The sequence below is a fragment of the Pezoporus occidentalis genome, unplaced genomic scaffold, assembly GCF_034315485.1.
Source record: "Pezoporus occidentalis ecotype Australia unplaced genomic scaffold, CSIRO_AGI_Poc_V1 ctg73, whole genome shotgun sequence".
NCBI lineage: Eukaryota > Metazoa > Chordata > Aves > Psittaciformes > Psittacidae > Pezoporus > Pezoporus occidentalis.
In genome coordinates this window covers 3,761,565-3,782,326 of record NW_026916082.1, presented here as the reverse complement: position 1 = coordinate 3,782,326, position 20,762 = coordinate 3,761,565, and the positions used below count along the sequence as shown (strand labels likewise).

At 46.3% G+C, this 20,762-nt stretch overlaps 1 protein-coding gene across 2 annotated transcripts in view; it reads left to right on the top strand.

The window, feature by feature from the left end:
• The window catches only part of XPNPEP1 (X-prolyl aminopeptidase 1), a 33,930-nt gene that overhangs the window by 2,999 nt on the left and 10,169 nt on the right, over positions 1-20,762 (top strand). For both annotated transcript variants that reach the window (XM_062601901.1, XM_062601900.1), the window contains 9 exons: positions 1,312-1,442; positions 9,578-9,645; positions 11,311-11,411; positions 11,713-11,805; positions 12,722-12,865; positions 13,187-13,282; positions 15,483-15,564; positions 16,514-16,724; positions 19,691-19,780. In XM_062601901.1, the coding sequence (XP_062457885.1) occupies positions 1,326-1,442; positions 9,578-9,645; positions 11,311-11,411; positions 11,713-11,805; positions 12,722-12,865; positions 13,187-13,282; positions 15,483-15,564; positions 16,514-16,724; positions 19,691-19,780 (1,002 nt within the window). In that variant the 5' untranslated portion in view covers positions 1,312-1,325. The remainder of the gene's footprint in view (positions 1-1,311; positions 1,443-9,577; positions 9,646-11,310; positions 11,412-11,712; positions 11,806-12,721; positions 12,866-13,186; positions 13,283-15,482; positions 15,565-16,513; positions 16,725-19,690; positions 19,781-20,762) is intronic.

Genomic DNA, 20,762 nt, shown 5'->3' with positions numbered 1-20,762 from the left:
CATTCAGGCAGCACAGAGCCTATCGACCTTGCCCTGGACAGTGACAGCATTAAACTTGCAACATCCCAGCATGTTCTTAAAAACTTGAGAGGAATCGGTGGAGAACCAGGAAGGGGATTATCCCACTTTGGGCACCCTTTGGAGATGTGAGTGAAGAAAAGCTGGAGAAAACCTATGAAGAGGTTCAGGTTTCTTGATTTTCGTAGGTTTTCAGGCCAGGCCTGCCCCCATCTTGAACATCCTCTGCAGTCAGCTGGTGCCTTCCACTGCAGCCTTCACTTGTGCCAGCATGGCAGCGTGCTCTGCTGTGTCACAGTGTGTGGTGCTCACAGCAGGCCTCAGCTGCTGATGATTTCTGGGTAGCAAATTGAGAGGCTGGTGTTCACTGCAGTGCCAAAGGTACATCCATTGCAAAACCACAGCAAGGGACAGGGATTGGCCTGTGCCTTTGTTTTCCCCTCTAATCTGCTGCCTTCCATCCAGCCGTGCCCCACCCCTGCCTGCCTGCCGCCAGCTCAGATCTGCAGAGCATTTGCCAAAGGTCTTCAGAGAAGGTTCCTTTAAGCCTCTGTAGTTGTTCTCTGGCAGTCACTTATGAGAGCTCAACGGGCAGTTCCTCCCGTTATCCTTGTGTTCTTGCTACATGAATTAACATGTAGCCCTGAGGTAAATATGGCCAGTGAACACATCCCTGTGAATGTCCTTGGCAGATTTCTTTTTTTCTGAAACCCTGGGCTATAGTGAAACTTGTAAAAATTGCATTCTTAACTGTTCCATTTCTGAGTTCCTACATCTGTGGCTTACTCTCCCAGCAGCCTGTGCTCCTGTGGCATGTAAGCCACAGCATCTCTGCCCCCCAAATGAAAAGACTGAAAGTTTCTCTCTGGGCACATGATGTGTGGGGCTGCTTGTGGTCTGTGGGTGCTTGGGACCATCAACATCACATGCCAAGACCTTTCCTGGCTGGCATAAGGCACGTCTGAGGTGCTCTGGTTCCTGCTGCTGTCCACATGTAGGAAGGGTTGGCAAGCCTGCTGAGCTTGTGTGTATCACCACTGGGATGCCAGTCCTTCTATGGGTGGGAGTGGTCCTTTACAGGATAAATCAGTTTTGACTTTCTGGCCTCAACCTGATCCCTCATGCTCAAGGAACATGAATGAAGAGACAAGACAGAAGAAATTCTGGGCTGAGAGGGATGATGTTGGCACAGTTGTCCTCAAGAGAAGATTCCAGTAGTGACTGCTTCTAGCCTGTATGCATGAGTGGCCTGGGATGGCTGGAGAAGCTCTGAAGTTTTGTGTTTTCTTTTAGTTACAGGTAGGAAGATGAATCCAAAAATTACAACAGAACTGCTGAAGCAACTGCGGCAGGTGATGAAGAGTCCCAAGTATGTCCAGGAGCCTGTCCAAGCCTACATAGTGCCCTCTGGAGATGCCCACCAGGTATGGATGTATTAAGGGAGTGATTGCACTTTCCTTCCCTGCAAAAAATAAAAGCCAGGGATAACTAAAGTCATCCTTTGTTCACTCATTTAGAAACATAGAATCATAGAATAATTAGGGTTGGAAAGGACCTTAAAATCATCCAGTTCCAGCCCCCCTGCCATGGGCAGAGACACCTCACACCATGTCACCCAAGGCTTTGTCCTTGAACACTGCCAGGGATGGAGCATTCACAACTTCCTTGGGCAACCCATTCCAGTGCCTCACCAACCTTACAGTAAAGAACTTCCTCCTTATATCCACTCTAAACTTCCCCTGTTTAAGTTTGAACCCGTTACCCCTTGTCCTATCACTACAGTCCCTAATGAAGAGTCCCTCCCCAGCATCCCTATAGGCCCCCTTCAGATACTGGAAGGCTGCTATGAGGTCTCTACACAGCCTTCTCTTCTCCAGGCTGAACAGCCCCAACTTCCTCAGCCTGTCTTCATACGGGAGGTGCTCCAGTCCCCTGATCATCCTTGTGGCCCTCCTCTGGACTTGTTGCAGCAGCTCCATGTCCTTTTTATGTTGAGGACACCAGAACTGCACACAATACTCCAGGTGAGGTCTCACAAGAGCAGAGTAAAGGGGCAGGATCACCTCCTTCGACCTGCTGGTCACGCTCCTTTTGATGCAGCCCAGGATACGGTTGGCTTTCTGGGCTGCGAGCGCACACTGCTGGCTTGTTAAGTTTCTCATCAACCAACACCCCCAAGTCCTTCTCCACAAGGCTGCTCTGAATCTCTTCTCTGCCCAACCTGTAGCTGTGCCTGGGATTGCTCCGAGCCAGGTGTAGGACCTTGCACTTGGCATGGTTAAACTTCATGAGGTTGGCATCAGCCCACCTCACAAGTGTGTCAGGGTCCCTCGGGATGGCATTCCTTCCCTCCAGCGTATCAACTGAACCACACAGCTTGGTGTCATTGGCAAACTTGCAGCGGGCACATTCAATCCCACTGTCCATGTCAGTGATGAAGATGTTGAACAAGACCGGTCCCAACACCGATCCATGAGGGACACCACTCGTTACTGGTCTCCAGCTGGACATTGAGCCATTGACCACAACTCTTTGTGTGCGGCCATCCAGCCAGTTCTTTATCCACCAAGTGGTCCATCCATCAAATTGATGTCTCTCCAATTGAGAGACAAGGATGTCGTGTGGCACAGTGTCGAACACTTTACACAAGTCCAGGTAGATGACATCAACTGCTCTACCCCTGTCCATCAGTTCTGTAGCCCCATCATAGAAGGCCACCAAATTGGTCAGGCAGGATTTCCCCTTAGTGAAGCCATGCTGGCTGTCACCAAGCACCTTGTTGTTTTTCATGTGCCTTAGCATGCCTTCCAGGAGAATCTGCTCCAAGATTTTGCCAGGCACAGGTGAGACTGACTGGTCTGTAATTCCCCAGGTCATCCATTTTCCCCTTCTTGAAAATGGGGTTACGTTTCCCTTTTTCCAGTCATCGGGAACTTCACCTGACTGCCATAATTTTTCAAATATGATGGCCAGTGGCTTAGCAACTTAATTTGCGAGCTCCTTCAGGACTTGCAGATGGATTTCATCAGGTCCCATGGACTTGTGCATGTTCAGGTCCTTAAGATGGTTTCGAACAGATCCTCTCCTACAGTGGTCCCAAGGTCTTCATTCTCACAGTCCCTGCATCTGCCTTCCAAGACTTGGGTGGTGTGGTCAGAGCCTTTGCGAGTGAAGACTGAGGCAAAGAAGTCATTAAGAACCTCAGCCTTCTCCAAATCCAGTGTAGCCAGTTCTGACAGCTTCCAGAGGGGGCCTGTGTTGTCCCTAGTTTGTCTTTTATTTACTACGTACTTACAGAATCCCTTCCTGTTATCTTTCACACCCCTAGCTAAGTTTAATTCTAACTGGGCATTAGCTTTCCTAACCTGGTCCCTAGTTTCCTGGACCACATCCCTATATTCTTCCCAGGCCGCCTGTCCTCGCTTTCACCTTTTATAAGCCTCTCTTTTCAATTGAATTTTCCTCAGGAGCTCCTTATCCATCCAAGGAGGTCTCCTGGCCCTCCTGCTGCGCTTCCTTCTAGTTGGGATGCAACACTTCTGAGCTTGCAGTAGGTGATCCTTGAATATCAACCAAGAGTCTTGGGCCCCCCTGCCTTCTAGGGCTGTATCCCATGGAACCTTACAAAGCAGGTTCCTGAAGAGGCCAAAGTCTGCTCTCTTGAAGTCCAAGGCAGTGAGCTTGCTGCACACTCTTCTCACTGTCCTGAGGATCTCAAACTCGGCCATCTCATGATTGCAGTTTTAATTTTTCTAGCATAAAAGCCTGGGTAACCTGAGAAACATCGTGTTGGAAAAGGTCTCTGGAGTCTGTTCAGGAGGCTGAGGTTTTATGTTCTTGTAACAAATCAGCGTGGATGTTCCACCAGCAACTTCTCATCAGATTGTTTCCAGGGAGCTCATGCTCCAAAAGAAGGGAGCTTGCCAGAGCACTTGCTGTCCCTTTCCTGGCTGTTGGGAAGAATGGATTTAGTAGGGAAGGAAAAGACATTATCTAGCCTTTAGTTTCCCCATTAGCACCTCCTGATCAACAGATGTTCTTAAGTGAGGTGGCAAAGGATTAGTTGCAAAGCTCTCCCTTTGCTAGATCCAGTTCTTGGTTGAATTTGCTGTCTTATACAAAAGCCCTTCAGATCCCATGCAGAGGGACAGGGAGGAGGCAGGGAAGGGGCAGGGAAGGGACAGGGAGAGGCAGGGAAGGAGCAGGCCGTGCCAACACTTCCCCTTCAGTGCTACTCTTCATCAGCTTGTTTTGAGCACTAAAGCCAGGAGGAAAGTGGGGGCTCTGGGTGGTAACTTGTGGCATTAATTGTTGCGTGCTGCTTCCACTGGTAAGAGTTTTATAGTCCATGACATGAATTTTAAATGGCTGAACTGCCTTTTACCTCGCCTGCCTGCTCACATGCTCTTCTGCTCACTCTGTTAGGAGACCCAAGAACTGCCAAGGGTTTTTCCCTCCTCAGCCATTTTCAGGAAACAAAAGACCTGAAGTTTTCCTGGCTCACACCCAAAGCTCCCTTTTACCCCAGGGTGTGCAAGAGCAAAATGCAACTGAATCGGAACCTTTGCCCTTGACTTGGCACTGGGGTGAGCTGAGCCCAGACTTGCCTGTGCCTTGGGACTGTATGTGCAGCAGTGTGTTTCCTCCTAGGGAGATCCAAACTTAGGCAGGTAGAGGGAAGGCTTTTTCTGCAGCTGCTATTGTCTGCTGCATTCCTGCCTCAAGCTGCCTCTGTCCATATATAACTCTGGTTTCATTTCACTAGACGTTAAATGCTGTCATGTGAGTTGAAGAATGTGACCCTCAGGACTTCTGGGGTTTTCTGTTGCTTGCTTTTCCTTGACAGAGTGCAGTTAAGCAGAGAACCCCATGTTGCTATTTCCTGCCAGGCGAGTTGGTCAGGTTTCTCTACAGACCGAATCTATCTGAATGGAAACGATTACTGAAAGCTGCTGATTCTGGCGCCTCCTGAATAGCTAGTGCAGGATTTTGTCTGTGGGCTTTGGGAATTAGTGCAATTTTAGGCATTGGCAGGAACCTCTTGATCCCACAGCAGACTTACTGATTCCAGGTAAATTGTGATGAGCTGAGATTTGCAGCTTCCCCATGTTCCAAGCAAAGGTTTGTTTCCTGTACACAAATAGGAACTTTACAGCCCTGCAGTCAGCTTTTGCTCTTGGGCAGCTTCCTCTGTGACTCAGAAGGCTGCAGTTTAATGATAGCCAAATTTTGGTGGCTTGAGCCATTTCTTCTGCACAGTCCAAGCTACTTACTGCTGTCCTTGCCTCAGTCAGCTGTTCCTGAGGCCGTCCTGGGATCAGAGTCCTTGTCAACAAAGAGGACTTTCCCTCCTCTGCTGTTAACATGGGGTTAAGATTAGGGAAAACATTCCTTTCTAGGTTGCAAAGGAACTCCTGGATTGCACTGGTGCTGATACACCCCAATGCTGCAACTTACTAATTTCTCTTTGTAACATCAGGAGTGTTTGAGCTCTGAGCCCTGTGGTACTTCAGTATTGGTTTTCCTGCCAAGGCTAGAAGGCTTAGGTTATAATACTGCCAGGCTGCTTGCCACCAGCTGTGTCCTTTGCTTCCCATGTATAGCTGTGTAAGGAGCTGAAGGACTTGCAGAGCTTCTCAAACACATCTGGCTCTGACTCTGATTTAACCGAGGATGCTAATACCGTGGATTTGTGGCTCCTCCAGCCAGCCCTGAATGTTGGCTTGCTTTGATTTTTGATAAGAAGTCAGAAGAAGCAGGCTGATTCCTTAGGGATGTTGGTGGTCTAAAGGCTGGTGAACAAGGGGGGCAGTCCCAGGCAAAAGTGGGCTGAAGTCCTTAGAAAGAGCCTGCTTCCTTTCAGGCGTTCTAGGTGGATCTTGTGGCTGGAGGTCTCAAAGGATCAGGAAGGGGTGAAATGCTATGCTTTTGGGAATGAGGTACCTAAATCCTTTATGGTTTGGTTAAAATTGCCTCTCTGAGCTTTTGAGATGTTGCAGTGGTAAATGCAGGATCCAATTTATGTTAAGTCACTCGGTTTACATTGAATCTGGAGTTTGCCCATACGGGAATATTCAGAGATTGGAGGAGCTTTCTTCTTAATGGGAGGGAATGATGTTTGGATTACAGCTTGGGTTTGGAGCCAGTCACAGCTTAACTGGGGCTGGCTTCCACCCCTAGGCCTTGACTCGGTGAAAACAAATTTGGTCAGATCTGGCTGGTCTTCCACATCAAGGAAGCACCTGCCCAGCTCAGGGCCTCTGAGTTGGCAGAGATGCTGTCTTCTGCTCAGGGCTGGCTCCTCTGAGACACACTTTTTCAGAGCCAAGGAATCAGCAAAGTTATAAAGCAAGAGATGGCTTGTGCGCAGGTTGTACTGACCTGTTCTAGATCTTGCCAATGCAGTTAGGTTTTTGGCAGTGAATACTGACCTCCCTCCAAGTACACAGCAGTGTTTGTTCTTTAATGGCATCAGTGTTGTAGCTGTAAGGGCAGTGAGCTTCAGTGTTCATTGATGATCTTGGTTGACACAAGGATAGAATAAGCTTCAATATGTTAATGGCCCAACCTGGCTGGCTCTGGTGATCAGCACCACTGGTTTTCTTTGGGCTTCTTCCTGGCTTAGGTGAGGGTTTCTGTGATGCAGCCCCAGTTTTGTCTGTGTGTCAGAGACTGACAGGTGTGGTGCAAAGCAGACATGAAAGGCCCGAGGAGAGCCAGTTTGAAGGCCATCAGATCTGCAAGACAAGCCCCAGGGAAATACCTTGTTCTGACTGCTGTGGCCTGTACTTTGTGTGGCGTACGCAGGTGTTCCCCTTGTAATTTTAGCTTATGCAAAACATGGGCTCATCTTTGCACAGTGGGGGTTGCTGCATGGAACAGAACAGGTGGGTGTGCAAGTATTCAGACTGACAGATGAATGAACCATCTTCCCCTCCATATCCCTCATACTCCTTTTTAAAGCCCATCTGCCTCATTGTAAACTCAAAACATTCCCTGGATTTGTCTGTAAGTGAGACAGCATGAGGTATTTCCCACACAGCCAAGGTCTTTATTAGCTTAGGTCAGCTTTTACTGGGTCTAAAACTGATGGGATTCTTTTTTTTTTTTCTTTAAGATTTCTCTTTTTAATTGTTTTAATTAATTGTTCTGTGCTGTTAATGTAGCCAGCTCAGTGTTAACCCTTCCTATGAATGTGAGATCCCTTGTCTGCACAAGCAAACTAGCCTGTAGTCTCTGCTGTGTTGGTCAAGAGAAAGGGAAGAGAAATTGCTGGTCTGATTTGAGCTGTACTTAGTGGTATGATCCACAATGGGAAATTCTGAGCGTCCCCTTTAGGCTTCTGACCCTGGGAGGTTGTGTCCCAGCTTTGAGTTGAGATCTGCAGGAGAAGGGGGAGTTGTAGCAGTTCACAGGCTGAATAGTCATTAGGAAAAGTTAAAATGGGGAATCCTTCTCAGATCTACATGGCTCTGCCTTCATGTTCTGTCCTGCTGCTGTGAGATAGGCAGCTGGAGAAATGAGCACTTGATTCCTTTCTTGATTGACTTTGTCCTCTTGATCTGCTGATGTTGTTACATTAAAGGGGGTTAGTGGTGCTGTGGTGGGCTGAGGTGGATCCAGTCAGAGGTGTGCAGAGGGCAGTCATCCCTTCCTGAGGTAGGTATCCTGACCCCTCTTATCCCTACAGCTGCTGAGTATATGTCACAGCCCTGTGGAGTCTGTGAGGCTGGACAGGACAAGGCATAGGGAACTGGACTAGCTCAGAGAAGAGGGTGCCCATGCTCTCAATACCTGTCTCATTTCTGCCAACTTTCATTAGTGGTTGGTTAAAATAGAGGATTTCTTGGGAATATATCCCAAGATATTCCCAGGAGTCTTCCCTGGCAGCCAGGAGCAAATACTGTTCAGCCAGATCCTCTTTTGGGCCATGGGTTTTATTCCAAGGCTCAGTTTCAAAACTAGTGGTGAATGGTTAATCGCTGCTGCCTGTGGTGTCTCCTGTTAGGGGAGAGGCATCGCTGTTCTTGAGGGGTTTTGACCATGGGGTGATGTGAAGCAGAAATAAAGAATTGGCCCTAGGTGCTTTAAATTGTGCTTCACACTCCCTCCTGTGCTTTGAACCCTCTGCCTTCCTTAAGAGCAGTAAAGAGTAACAGGTTTGAAGGGAGTATTTTCTAACAGTCAGGTGATTTTAAAATAGCCCTGGCCAGAGACAGGCAGATGCAGTATCTGTCACAGTAGGAACTAAAACCACCTGAGAATTGGGCTGTGATTTCTCAGCTCAGTCCCTAAAATGTTTCTTTTCCCATAGCACAGCTGAATGCAGGGAAGCTTTATGGGCAGAAGAACAGGCTTTGGCTTCAGATCATTTGTAAGACACAAATGCAGGGGTTTTGCAGCTCAAACATCAGTGCTGTCAGCCTGGATTAAGCTGATGTGCTGAGTTGCACCAGTTAATTACCAGCCCTACTCAGCAGTTCTGACCTCCCAACTTGCCAAAATGGTATCCCATAAAAATGGTGTGTGAGCCACTTCAAGGTACAGTTCCTTTAATTTTAATCTGTGGATGTTGGATATCTGTGCATTCTCAGACTTGTCTGTAACGCTGGCAACAGATGTGTCCACAAACACAGGTTGGGATGGGGTTTGGGATGAGGATAGACTGGTAATCTTTGATCCTGTCTTGCCCACTGTCCTGGGTTCAGCAGTAGCAGTTGTTTTTCTCCTTCTTAGTAGCTGGTGCAGTGCTGTTTTTTCGACTTTAGCCTGAGAACAGCACTGATAACACTGATGTTTTTAGTTGTTGCTAAGTAATGCTTACTCTGACTTTCCCAGTCTCATGCTCTGCTAGGGGGGAGGGGAAGCTGGGAGGAAGCAGAGACAGGACACCTGACCCAAACTAGGCAAAGGGGTATTCCGTACACAGCACGTCGTGCATAGTATATAAACCATGGTCTTGGTGGTTTATGGTGGAGTTGGGTTTTGAGTAGGCAAGGAAAAAGTGAGAGGATCAGCACCTAATTAAAGGTTAAAGTTTTTCCAGTTTTATTACCTTGATAATTTTCTTTCAATGTCATTGTAGTGGAAAACAAAAGTCTTCAAGCAATTCCTATAAATGCCAGTGAGGGGACTTCACTGGAGATAGTGAATCTCACAGATTTTATGTGCTGATTACCCTGGTCTCCAAGATCAAGGGGTGCTTCTGGTTTCCCTTCCTTTCACATTGCAGCTTCAAAGGCAGCATTTGTTTGTTGCCCAAAGGGGAGGCTGAGTGTGAAATAAACATCTGCAAACTCTGAAACGCTTCAGTGTTTACAGATGTTTGTGGGAGAAAAGTGCTGCAGCTTAAGAAAAACCCCAAAAGCAGTTGGACATAAATGCAATTTAATCACAGATGATTAAATGTTTCAGTAGAGTAGAGCCCAGGATTTTTAACTCATTTTGTTCTCTCTGTGGTGTTCTTTAGGAGAAAAAGCCTATCAAAGTTTTTGTTGTCAGCTGATTTCCCCCCCTCCTCCTGCTGCTATAAATAATTGCTGCCTCTTTTGTTTCCTAGAGCGAGTACATTGCACCCTGTGATTGCAGACGGGCATTCATCTCTGGATTTGATGGCTCTGCAGGTACCTTTCCAGAACTTGGGTTCTTGCTTAAGTGCATAATGCTCCTATAAAGAAATATTCTCATTCATAACACAGAGGCAGTATGGAAAAGGAAGCCTATCCAGCTTGTTTGAACTGTTTTCTTCCCATTTCAGCATCTGCAGAGTTATGTCTTGGCTGCCCACTGGAATTATGTAATATCAGCTCAATAACAAGTTTTCAGAAAATGGTTGACCCCTGAATGAACCTCTCAGAAAGTAAAATCCTATTTAACTCTTTCATGTGGTGATTGTAACCTACAGTCATTCCTTTTGATGTGCAGGTTTTTACACTGACCGTTTGGGCGGGGTGAATAGTAGGTGGACTTCAGCTAGCCTCTCTGTTTAAACACAGCCAGAAACTGCATTTGGAAACAACACTGTGGAAAAGTTTGCTTATCTTGCTGAGACAGGATGTTTTCTTGGCTCCAGGATAGGTCTGTTTCAAAAGCCTAGTTTTTACTGTAGCTGTGCCCTGAGCTCTGCAGCTTACTCTGCTGTGTGGTTGTTGGAAAGTCACTTTAGTCTTTTGAGGTCTTTTCCTTTCTAATTGCAAATTGGTTTAATAAATACTGCTACCTATGTATTTGGAGAGTCCAGTCACCACTTCCTATGAACTACTCTGGGACCTCATGTGGAAGGTTATTATAAATCCGGGGCTCTGAGCTGCTGTTAATGGATAACATGAATCCTGTATTAATTTCACGTCTTCTGCATGGCCTCTTCATAACCTTCTTCTCTATTTTGGGTCCTTGTTATGTTCTTGGAAGGTCTGTGTTCCCCGCCTAGCAGTGAGATTTCACCAGGGGCTCAACCTTGTGTTTCTTGCTTCATCTTCGCAGAATGAAGCAGCTTAGAACGGAGTTTGTCTTGGGGAAGTTTGGTAGAAGACAGTTAATTCCTATTTGGAAACTCTGCTCTGCTAATCTGGGCTTCAGTTTCTGGTGTGAGAGAGTGTGGGCAAGATGCAGAGATTCAAAAGACATTTTGTTTTTGAATTGCCAAGGGCAAGGCACCTAGAGTGCCTTGCTGAGATGTCACTACCCCTGAGCTGTCTGCTTGCAGCCCTCCATCTGGAGTCAGGGGAATGGGACAGACATTGAAACCAGCAGAAGTTTATGTTTGTGTTTCCTGTTCAGCCATCTCTGTTAGAGCTGTAACATTTGGGAAAGGGATGCATCTGACAGCTGGAGTGATACCCATGTCTGCTGGCCTTTAACAGCTGTTTCTTGTGGATGGCCAGAGCCCAGGCTTCCTCACCTCAAAAAGATGGGATGAAATCCAGGGATGTACAGTATGTGTTACTGTGACAACCAAATGGAGACCACAGTCTGTTACACAATTTGTTTGGAAATGTTTGGAAAGTGCCATTTACCCAGTTCCACTGACTGGTTGAGATTGCTTAAGTTGAATTTGTCTGAGGCAATTCATTAAGCTGCATCTTTGTGCATACTATCCCTGAGAGGATCTGGAAAGTTGTAGTGCAGGGTGAACAATATCTCCACTGAAACTGGACTAACCTTTGAACAGTGAAAAAAGCTGCCTTTCTGGGAACTGGGGTGCATTTCAAACGCTCTGCCTGCTCTCTGTGTCTCTGCATGGTGCTGCCCACCTCTACATCACTGCATCTTTCTGCCTTCCTGCCTAGGTACTGCCATAGTAACTGACCAGCATGCAGCCATGTGGACAGATGGACGCTACTTCCTGCAAGCTGCACATCAAATGGATAACAACTGGACACTCATGAAAATGGGTATGCAGGAGGCTGGGATACTGCTCCACTGATAAACAGGGGACAATCACAGACCATTTGGTCACTTTGGACAGGTTATGGCTTGGGCTGTAGGAATTTCCCATCATGCAGGGACTTAGGAACATCTTGGATACACTGCTCCTGCTTTAGTGTCCTGTGACTCTTCTTGCCCATGGATCTAGACATTCATTAGTAGATATATTTGATGCATTAACATGGACTTTGTGGGTTATGTGGGAGTGCTTCAGTATGACTGATGCTTTGAACCTATTTTTCTTTTTCTTCCCTTAAATCCTTGGAGGTCTGAAAGATACACCAACTCAAGAGGACTGGCTAGTAAGTGTCCTTCCGGAAGGCTCGAAGGTGGGAGTGGACCCTTTCATTATTCCAGCTGGTTGGTTTTACTTCATTTTATAACTCTGGGTTGGGCAACTAGATGTTGCTTCTCTAGCTAAGCTGTTGTATGATGGTATGTAGATAACCGTGTTTCAGCCCAGATCGGATGGTGGGTTAGACTGTTACGCAAAACAGGTTGGATGTTGTTTTTAGGCATGTGTCACAAGAGCTCCATAGCAGTGCATTGACTCCAAAACACAAGGGATGAGAGCTAGTCTCTGGGCTAGCAGTGACTATACCTGAAAAGCAGAGTCCTGGTTTACCTTTTTTTGTCTGTGCTGTGGCTTGGCACAGGTATTTCAGTATGAAGTTGCTGAGTGCTTTGGCCAGGTTGGGAGCCAGAACACTCAGGCAAAACTCATGCTGCTACTCCTGCTTTGTGGTCTTGGTATAGCTGCAGCTTTCCCTGTGGGTAGCACATTCCTGGAGAAGTACCATTTTTATCAGATGAACAAGTATCCATCTCCTCCCTAAGCCCAATTCAAAGGTCACTGGAGGCAAGGGGAGACATATGCTTGATTCAGATTGACTAAGTATCAGTCTTGTGGCTTTGCAGAAGCTCATCTGGTCTCTTGTCTAGCTTAGATCTAGCATGGTTCTGCACTGGAGTAGAGGACACCCTTACAGCACCCTCTGGGGTACAGCATCTGTCTTCCAGCTGGAGCAGTTCTTCACCACATGCGTGAGGGTCCAGGACTGTGAGGTTCTGTACCTGCTGCTGGCTGTAGTGATTGTGTTTATGGAGCTCTAATTGCAGTAGCTTTTGCTTTGTTTTTAAGGGAACGGGAAGAAGGAGAAGCTGGAAGGAAAGGAGGAGATTCAGATTCTTGAGTCTGCCCTCTGTGAATAGGGCTGTGGTTGAACCAGTGTGTGTTCTTCAAAGCCGTCACTCTTGACTCCTTTCCCTTTGGCAGACCAGTGGAAGAGGATGTCCAAAGCCTTGAGAAGTGCTGGCCATGATCTTGTGCCTGTCAAAGAAAACCTGATAGATACAATCTGGACAGACTGTCCTCAGCGCCCCTGCAAGCCTCTCATCACACTTGACTTGAGTTACACAGGTGAAAAACTTAACTCTCAATAGACAGGGGCTGTTTCTACTGCCCTATCCCCATTTTACTTTCCTCTTACAATGCAGGGAGAAGAACACTACTGCAGCACCTCTGTCCTCAAAACTTAAAATAGCCATTTGTTAGCAGCTAGATAACCTCAAAACAAATCCATGTATGTCTGGAGGGCAGCTTGTTTCATATGGCTCATGTCAGTTATCACAAGCACAGTGTGTTTTGGGTACCTCCAAAATCCAGTGTGTTGGTCTGTGTTTGCATCATCATGCCCAGTAAAGCTGTGGTAACTGTAGCTGTTCATACTGTGTTTTGCAGGGGTCAGCTGGAAAGACAAAATTGCAGCCCTCCGTTCAAAAATGGCTGAGAGAAAAGTCCTGTGGTTTGTGGTAACGGCCTTGGATGAAGTAGCATGTAAGTCTTTGCATCTCCTTTCTCAGTTCTTCCTACAAAATACATGTCCTTCCTGCCTTGGAAAGGAAGACCTCTGCGAGGGTGAGAGGCACTTATGACAGCCAATGTGTTTGTTAGAGACCAGTTAACTTGTATGATGTGCAGTGGTGATAACAGGTCATAAACAGCAAGCCAGTATTTCTACACAGCGCCTTATTACACCAGGGCAGCTCCTGAGTACATTTTTGGCCCAGGAAATTGTAAATCACCACCTTTAAAAAACAGCCCAGGCAAAGGGAGAGGAGTTATATATAAAGCCTGAGGCAGTTTGAAGGAAAAAAAAAAAGACCAGTGAGATCTTCTGGCTGTAAAATATCCTGATGCTGCCTTACCCTATGGGGAGATGGAGTCTGTTTTCTGCTGTGGAGTCTGGGCTATAAACAAAGCAATGCAACATGCAGCTTTGTATACATAAGGCAAGGGTGGAGTACACAACATTCACAGTAATCTTCCTAATTGTCACTACTTTTTAAGTCAGTCTCCCTCTCCAAGTGTTTGGCAAATGCTTTGGTTAAACAAGTAAGTTGGGGCTCATCTTGTATTCCCAGATCACTTTAACTGAGGGTCGCGGGGTGCTGCTGGAGAGTCCCCTCTGTGTTTGGGGCCCCAGGATGACTAGGTCTGCACACCTTGGCTCCCAGCCCAGTGTCTAGGAAGGGAGGATGGCCAAAAGCAGCAGTGGTTTCCCCAGGACTGTTGTTGCTAGTGCTGTGTATCCTTTGTGCAGAAATCACCAGTGCACAGACTGGTGCAGTGGGAACACGGCACGAGTAGGTTCTGAGTGCTGCTAATGCCTGTGCCGTGTATGATTTGAAAAGGTAGAATTGAAGGTCGTGTGTTTCTAGCAACAGCACTGCTAGCTCAGCGTCTGTGGTGCTGGGTGAAGCTAGCTTGCTGTGGTCTGTGGGCTCTCCTGGATCTGGGACACTGAGCAAAGAGCTTGTTTCATGAAAGAAGTACTTTGGAGCGTGGTGAATATGACTCCTCCCCAGGGAGGCCTGCGTGAGCAGAGATTGTGTGTCTCACCTTTTCAGGTGCATCTCCAATTAAATTAATGATAAATTGATGCCCTGAGGTGGTTTCAGATTAAATGTCTGCAGCAAAGCCAAGCTTGGTTATGAATCAAAGGTTTTAAGATGGACCAGAGTTTATAAGAGAAGCTTGTTGCCAGGTGCCTGGTTGATTTCCTATCCTAAAGGGGAAAGGGGGAGAAGTTGTCTTTAATTGCATCTAATTCAGTTCACTGCATGAAACTCCAGACAAGTTTCTGGGGACAGAAAGAGAGCCCCAGAGGAGGCTGTTGCCTCTTTACTGCACTGGGAGTCGGCTGAGCGAGGAAGTTTGTACCCATGCAGTAGAGAGTTCTTTGTGGCTCTTTCCTGCTTCCAAGTGACCTCCTCCTTCCCTGGGGAGAATCAAACTCTATTTTTACTTTTGAGGCAGAATTTGCACGGTTCGGTGAATACAGTGCTGGGCTGTGATTTAGGACATGTTGGTTCTTTTCCCAGCTGTCCTGCTGGCTGGTCTTGTTGCCTTGAGTAACTCATTTCAGCTAATTGGATACCCTGGGGTTTTTATGTGACCCTAAAATCAGGAGTTTGGAGATGCTGAACATCTACTTCCCCTCTTGACTTTGCCTGGAGTTAAGTGAGACTGTGCAGTCAGAATCTGAGGTGATGTAGGCACCCAAATGAGAGAGAGGCCTTTTGGGAGTATTTTAGTCTTGCCTATTGCGTCTCCTTCCCTCAATGATCAAGAGAAGGATTGGGATGAGATAACTTGTACCTTTGAAGTCTTCTGGCTGTTGAGAAGTGAACTTTAATTGCATCGCACAGGCCAGAAAGGGCAAACGCTACTTTTTTTTTTCCCCTTGTCTTTTTTGCCTCTACCTTTCTTCCAAGCCAGCCCTCCTTTAGAAGTTAACCCCATTTTCTTGCCCGATGGGAGCGTTTAAACTGCAGTTCTGGTGCCATCTCCTGGCAAAAACTTAGGATTGCTGGCAAAGCAGCAGGACACGGGACAGCTGGGTGGGAGCTGGACCCGCGGCCTGCATCCGTGACGACTCATTGCTTGACTGTGTTTTGCTGAGATTATTTTTGGCTTTTTCTAATGTTGCAGCAGATGAACCAGGACTGTGATTCTTGGCGTTCTTATTTTCCAGGGCTTTTCAACCTCCGAGGCTCTGATGTTGAGTACAATCCTGTGTTTTTTGCATACGCCGTCATAGGAATGAACACAATCAGGTGCTTGTATTCCCCTCTTCTGTCACCCCAAGATGCATTTTTTACTGTGGGATTGCTGTTCTAGCGAAACATTTGTCTTTTCAAAATGCCCATGCTTGGGCACTTTAATGTCCTTTCTGAGCACTTTCGTCTTCAACTTTAATTACTCTCCTCACCTGATCAGAGCTAGAGAGGCAGCCAAGGGCTCTGCTGCACTCCTCAGTGCCTCAGATGACTTGCTGGGTGACCTTGGGCGTGATGGCTGACCCCTCTGTCTGTCACTCTGAGATAACACAGACGGCCCTTGAAGCCCTGGGCGAAATGTGGGTAAGAGCCAATGCTGGGCTGCATGTTGGAAAACTTTACTGTTATTGATGAGTAACTTCAAAACTGCAGGGACTGTGTAGAAAAGTTTCAGGACTGGCTTATGACAGAAGGCATCTTTCCTGTGACTGCCCTGTGTAATGAACTCAGCAAGCACAAGTCTTTTGAAGGCATCTCCAAGCTGCTAGTTAGATGTGTCTGAGGTGTAAAACCTAGCTGGGTGAGTACAGGCTGTATGTGAAGGTTGAGCTGCACTTTCCAATTTAGGAAAGTGAGAACTCTGTGATACATTAGCTTTTCCTTTCCAGATGTTGCCCTTAAAAATTAAAGAATGGCCATTATTTGCCTGTCTTATTCTTTCCTGCTTGAAGGGCAGTGATGGGATGCAGCCAGTTTGAATGTGTCGTACAAACAAAAATGCTGTCAGCTCCTTTCCTCTCAGCAGGGTGGTACCTCTTAATTTCAAAGCAGGATTTAAGCAGTGTGAAGGCCAGTGGTTAAAACAATATAGGTTAAAGTGTAGCACTTAAATTAACAAACTCCTTTCTCCCTGAAATGTCACCAGAGTGGTTTCTCCTTCCCTCCTTCACTCCAACCACTGTCAGATATGGTCCCACCTATAATTTCTGTCTGATTTGTTTCTCAGACTCTTCATTGATGGTGACCGGATGACAGACCCAGCTGTGAGGGAACATTTACAGCTTGATTCCACCCAGGAGCCTGAGTTTAAAATCCAGGTGATGCCTTATGGATCTATCCTGTCGGAGCTGCAGGCTGTTGGTGCAGGCCTCTCACCCAAGGACAAAGTGTGGCTCAGTGACAAAGCAAGCTATGCTCTGACTGAGGCCATTCCCAAGGTTAGTGGCCCTTGAAAAGGAAAATGCTTTCCTCTTTTCTGCTCAGCATGGTCAGGAGTGGTGTTAATGAGGGCAGCTGGACTCAGCTTCCTGTCTGCAAAGGATGATTCAGGCTGGAGCTTGTGCGGAAGGATCCAGCCGTGCTGAGTATTGAGGGGTTGTTAATCCTGGGGTTGCTCTTGACAGAGCTGCCCTTCCAACTCGCTAAGCTGATTTACCCAAAGAATTGTCAGCTTAAGATAAGGCCAGTACAGGGAGAGAGGGAACAGGGTGAACTCGGGTCATGCTGCCCAGGGATGGAGCATCAGCCTTATGCAGACCAGCAGTAAGAGCTGGAAACTTGCAGAAACTAAAGCAATAAAGTTGAGCAGGACATTCGGGAGCAGGCATTTGGCTTGATCTGAAGGTCTGAAGATCGTTCTCCTTATTTATTTCAGTGGCTTGAGGATATCAGGCAATATGTGACATCCTGTATGGAAGACAGGAAGTACAGGGCAATAGAGTTGTTGCACGAGGGAACCTTGTGAGGTCACAGATAACCTGCAGGCAGTGGTTGTCCATACAGTGAGTGCATCTGCTAAGAGACATCAGAATAATTTCAGAACAGCTGTACTTGATATGTCTTACCCTTGAACTTGACAGTCTGGGAGTCCTGCAGTCCACCTAATGTTTAGTAGTCATGAAAGAAGATACTTGGGGAAGGATGTTTCCTGCCTGTTTCATGTACTGCAGGGGTGTGCTGAAGGTATGTGTATGATATAGCCATACCCATGACAAAAAAGCTAACTCATGGGGCCTGAAGGCTTTTTCTGTATACAGGGATTTTAAGAGTGGTATCAGCTTTGTGTCTTCCGAAAAACAAAACCCCAAGAGCAGGGTCTGTTAGTGTGTCATTAGGCTGCCACAGTTTGATGCCAGCACACATCTCTGCTTACACTCTTTGGCTCTCATGGCCAAACTAGAAGGAGTTTTCTCCAGTGAAGACATCCACTTATATACTTTAATAGATTCATTGCACTTGGTGCACGAGGACAAACAGGTCTGGAAAGTTTCATTACTTTCAGTGTATCCCCTTAATACAGGATGTGGCTCTCTGTGCCTTTGCACTGACTTGAGGGAAATGTGAAGTTTGCCTTTTGTAGGGTTTTTTTTGTTCTAAAAACCAAGAAGACATGTACGTGAGCAAGACCCTTTTTTGCCCCTTTTCGGGGTTAAATCTTCTGACACCTTAATCCATTTCTAGGTACAAATGGCCTCTTGTTTAGGGTAGCAGAAAGCAAATGGTTTGGGGAGCATTCAGGTTAAATTGTTGTTGCTCTTTTGACTTCAGAGTAGAATTGCTGTAGTTGGAGTTAATTGACTAACCCTAGTTTGGCTAAGTTGCTGTAGATGATTTACTCAGAGCATCCATATAGAGAAGTACAGCAGATCTGGCCTAGCTTAAGGAATGTAATGAGTTGTAGTGACATTATTTACCCTGTTAGCAATTTCAGCTGGTACTGAGTCATTACAGTGCTACATGCTCTCTCTTTGCAATGGGAGAGGCCCTGCCTCAAGGAGTTCTGTGCAGTAGAAAGCATGAGAGGGAGGACTGAAATGTCTTCATTAAAAACCACTGAGAGAGTCATTGGAAGAGCCAGAGGTTTCCTGGTTCCTCATGCTGGGCTTTCTTTCTTCAGCTTTACACCAGCTGAGCAGCTGGTCTGTGGTGCTTTGAAGAACCCTAGTGCTGGAAGTCCATCTACTGTCTATCTCCATCAAAGCCAGGTATTGACACTGGCAAAAATCCAGTCCATTGTTAAACACAGATCTGCAAACCCTTTATAGATTTGCCTACAGCTGCATGTAAATATTAGTAGAACCTGCCAGTATCTGTAAAAGGCAAACCAATCTAAGAATCTGACAGTTGAGAAGTATTGCCCTGAATCTGATAAAAGAACTTTCCTGACTTGTGGCTTCTTCAGTACTTTAATTCCTGCATAACGTAGTGTAATTGTCTTGCTATTTTTAGACCTGTAGGATTTGTGTGGAATTGGTCTTTGCTGAAGGTCTGCCAAGCCTGTGCTTGTGTACGTGCTCATCCCCTATCCTCATATATAATGAGTAGAGCGGAGAACTCTGGGGCAAAAGACTTTGTCTTTGATCCTTCTTCTGATGCCAAATGTGACAAGGCTTGGGCAAGTCACCTCAGTTGGTGAATTTCTGAAGACATGTTCAGAACCAGCCAGGCATTCCTGCTAATCTAAGGACAGCTGACGTCTGGGGAGGTGGTAAGGGATCAGTTACTGTAATGTAGGGCCATCCCATCCAGGCACAGGAAAGTTTTGTCTCAAAACTGCTGATGTAAGCTTCTTTCAGAAGTGGACAGCATATGTGGAGAGCTTTGCAAAGGCCCTTCATGTTTTTTAGGGCCTTGAGGTATTTGTTAGAACTGCTGATAATTAGAAGTGGTGATGCTCAGTGGTGGAGGAGCCAGACCCTTGAGGGGCCCACCAGGTTCAACTCCAGTGCTTGTAACTTGGGCTGGATACCCTTTTCTTCCTGCTACTTGGGTGATAGTCAGGTAACAAGTCAAGGTGACTTTTGGTCTGTTTGCACAGCCTAAATTCCACCTTAGCCCTGGGATTGGTGTTTCTCATTGTCTGTCTCTGGGACTTTAGTGTACATCAGCAGTAGGAAACCCATGGCTCAGACATTGATATATATTCTAATTAGGATATCCAAATCTTCACCCTGCTTCATGACAAGCTCCTTGCGTTTCCTTGTGGCTGTTCTTCCTTCAGTCAGGGACTGTTTCTCCTCTTTATTCACCAGTGCACTTAGCTGCCTACTGACAACCAGTATTTCCCAGCTCTGAAGGTTGAGAGAGACTGCCAAAGTACAAATTGTGGCCAGGCTGAGTTATTAAACCTGCAGGATTATGTCGTCTGACTAATCCACAAGTAATCCCTGTCCTTCTACTGCAGGCTTACCGATACCTCACCGCATATACTCCCATCTGCATTGCAAAAGCTGTGAAGAATGCATCGGAAACAGAAGGAATGAGAAGAGCACATGTAAGTGAAGCTTTGAGAGTCTCCTTGCACATGGCAAGAGGTTTGTTTTACATTTAGGGAGAGAAATTACATTTTTCATCCAGTTTTAGTGTTTCAGCTAAAAAGTAAGTAAGAATGTGGATGGCAGGGTGAAAGTGGTTTTCTGTCACATATCTACTGCTGCTGAAGCAGTGTTTTTTGCTTGGTTAGCATTCCCTTGGAGTGAAGAACAGCATTTGTGATAGTGTGAGGAACCAGCCTTGCTCTGTTGGAAGACCCTGCAGACTTGAGAAGTGTTGTTTAGAGTATGAGCCTTTAAAAGGCTGTTCTTTCCCCTGTGCTAGTTCTGTTGTCTTTCTCAGTGGAGTCTTCAAACTGTTATGACTTGTATAAACACAGCCTAGAGAACACAGAGAAATTCTTCGACACATGGTGCAAAACACAGTTCAAGATGCTCAGGAGCAGTCAAGTGTCCTCAAAGCACTCTTGATTTTGTGTCATCATCATGACACAATGGAAATGAGACTGATTTCCCAGAAAGCTTCATATTTTCAAACAAAAAAAGCTGCTTATGAAACAGGTTCATGGTGGGGCTGAAATTTTCTCTTGTTTATTTCCTGCTAAATTTCAAGCAGCAATTTTCACAAGAGGAGAACTGTGGCAGTTAAAGCAGGGCTGGCAGTTCTGGACTTGTTCCATATTTTCTGCTAGCTTCTTGGGAACTGCTACTTTCTATTCCTGTGCTTTTCTTTGCCTGTTAGGTAATGGGAAGTAGAAATACTTGTACTGAACAGACACTTTGTCACCGGCCACCTGAGGACAAAATTGTGCCTTGCTCTTGTATACTTGTCTCCTTGCCCCTGCATGCTGTAAGCATGTAGAAAAAAGGAAGAAAAAATGGGGTTATCAGGCAAGAGAAAAGTCAGAAGCTATGTGACAGACTGTGGTGCTATGTGCCCAAAGGGTATGTTCCGCTGTCACATCACCAGATGTGTCGTGTGGT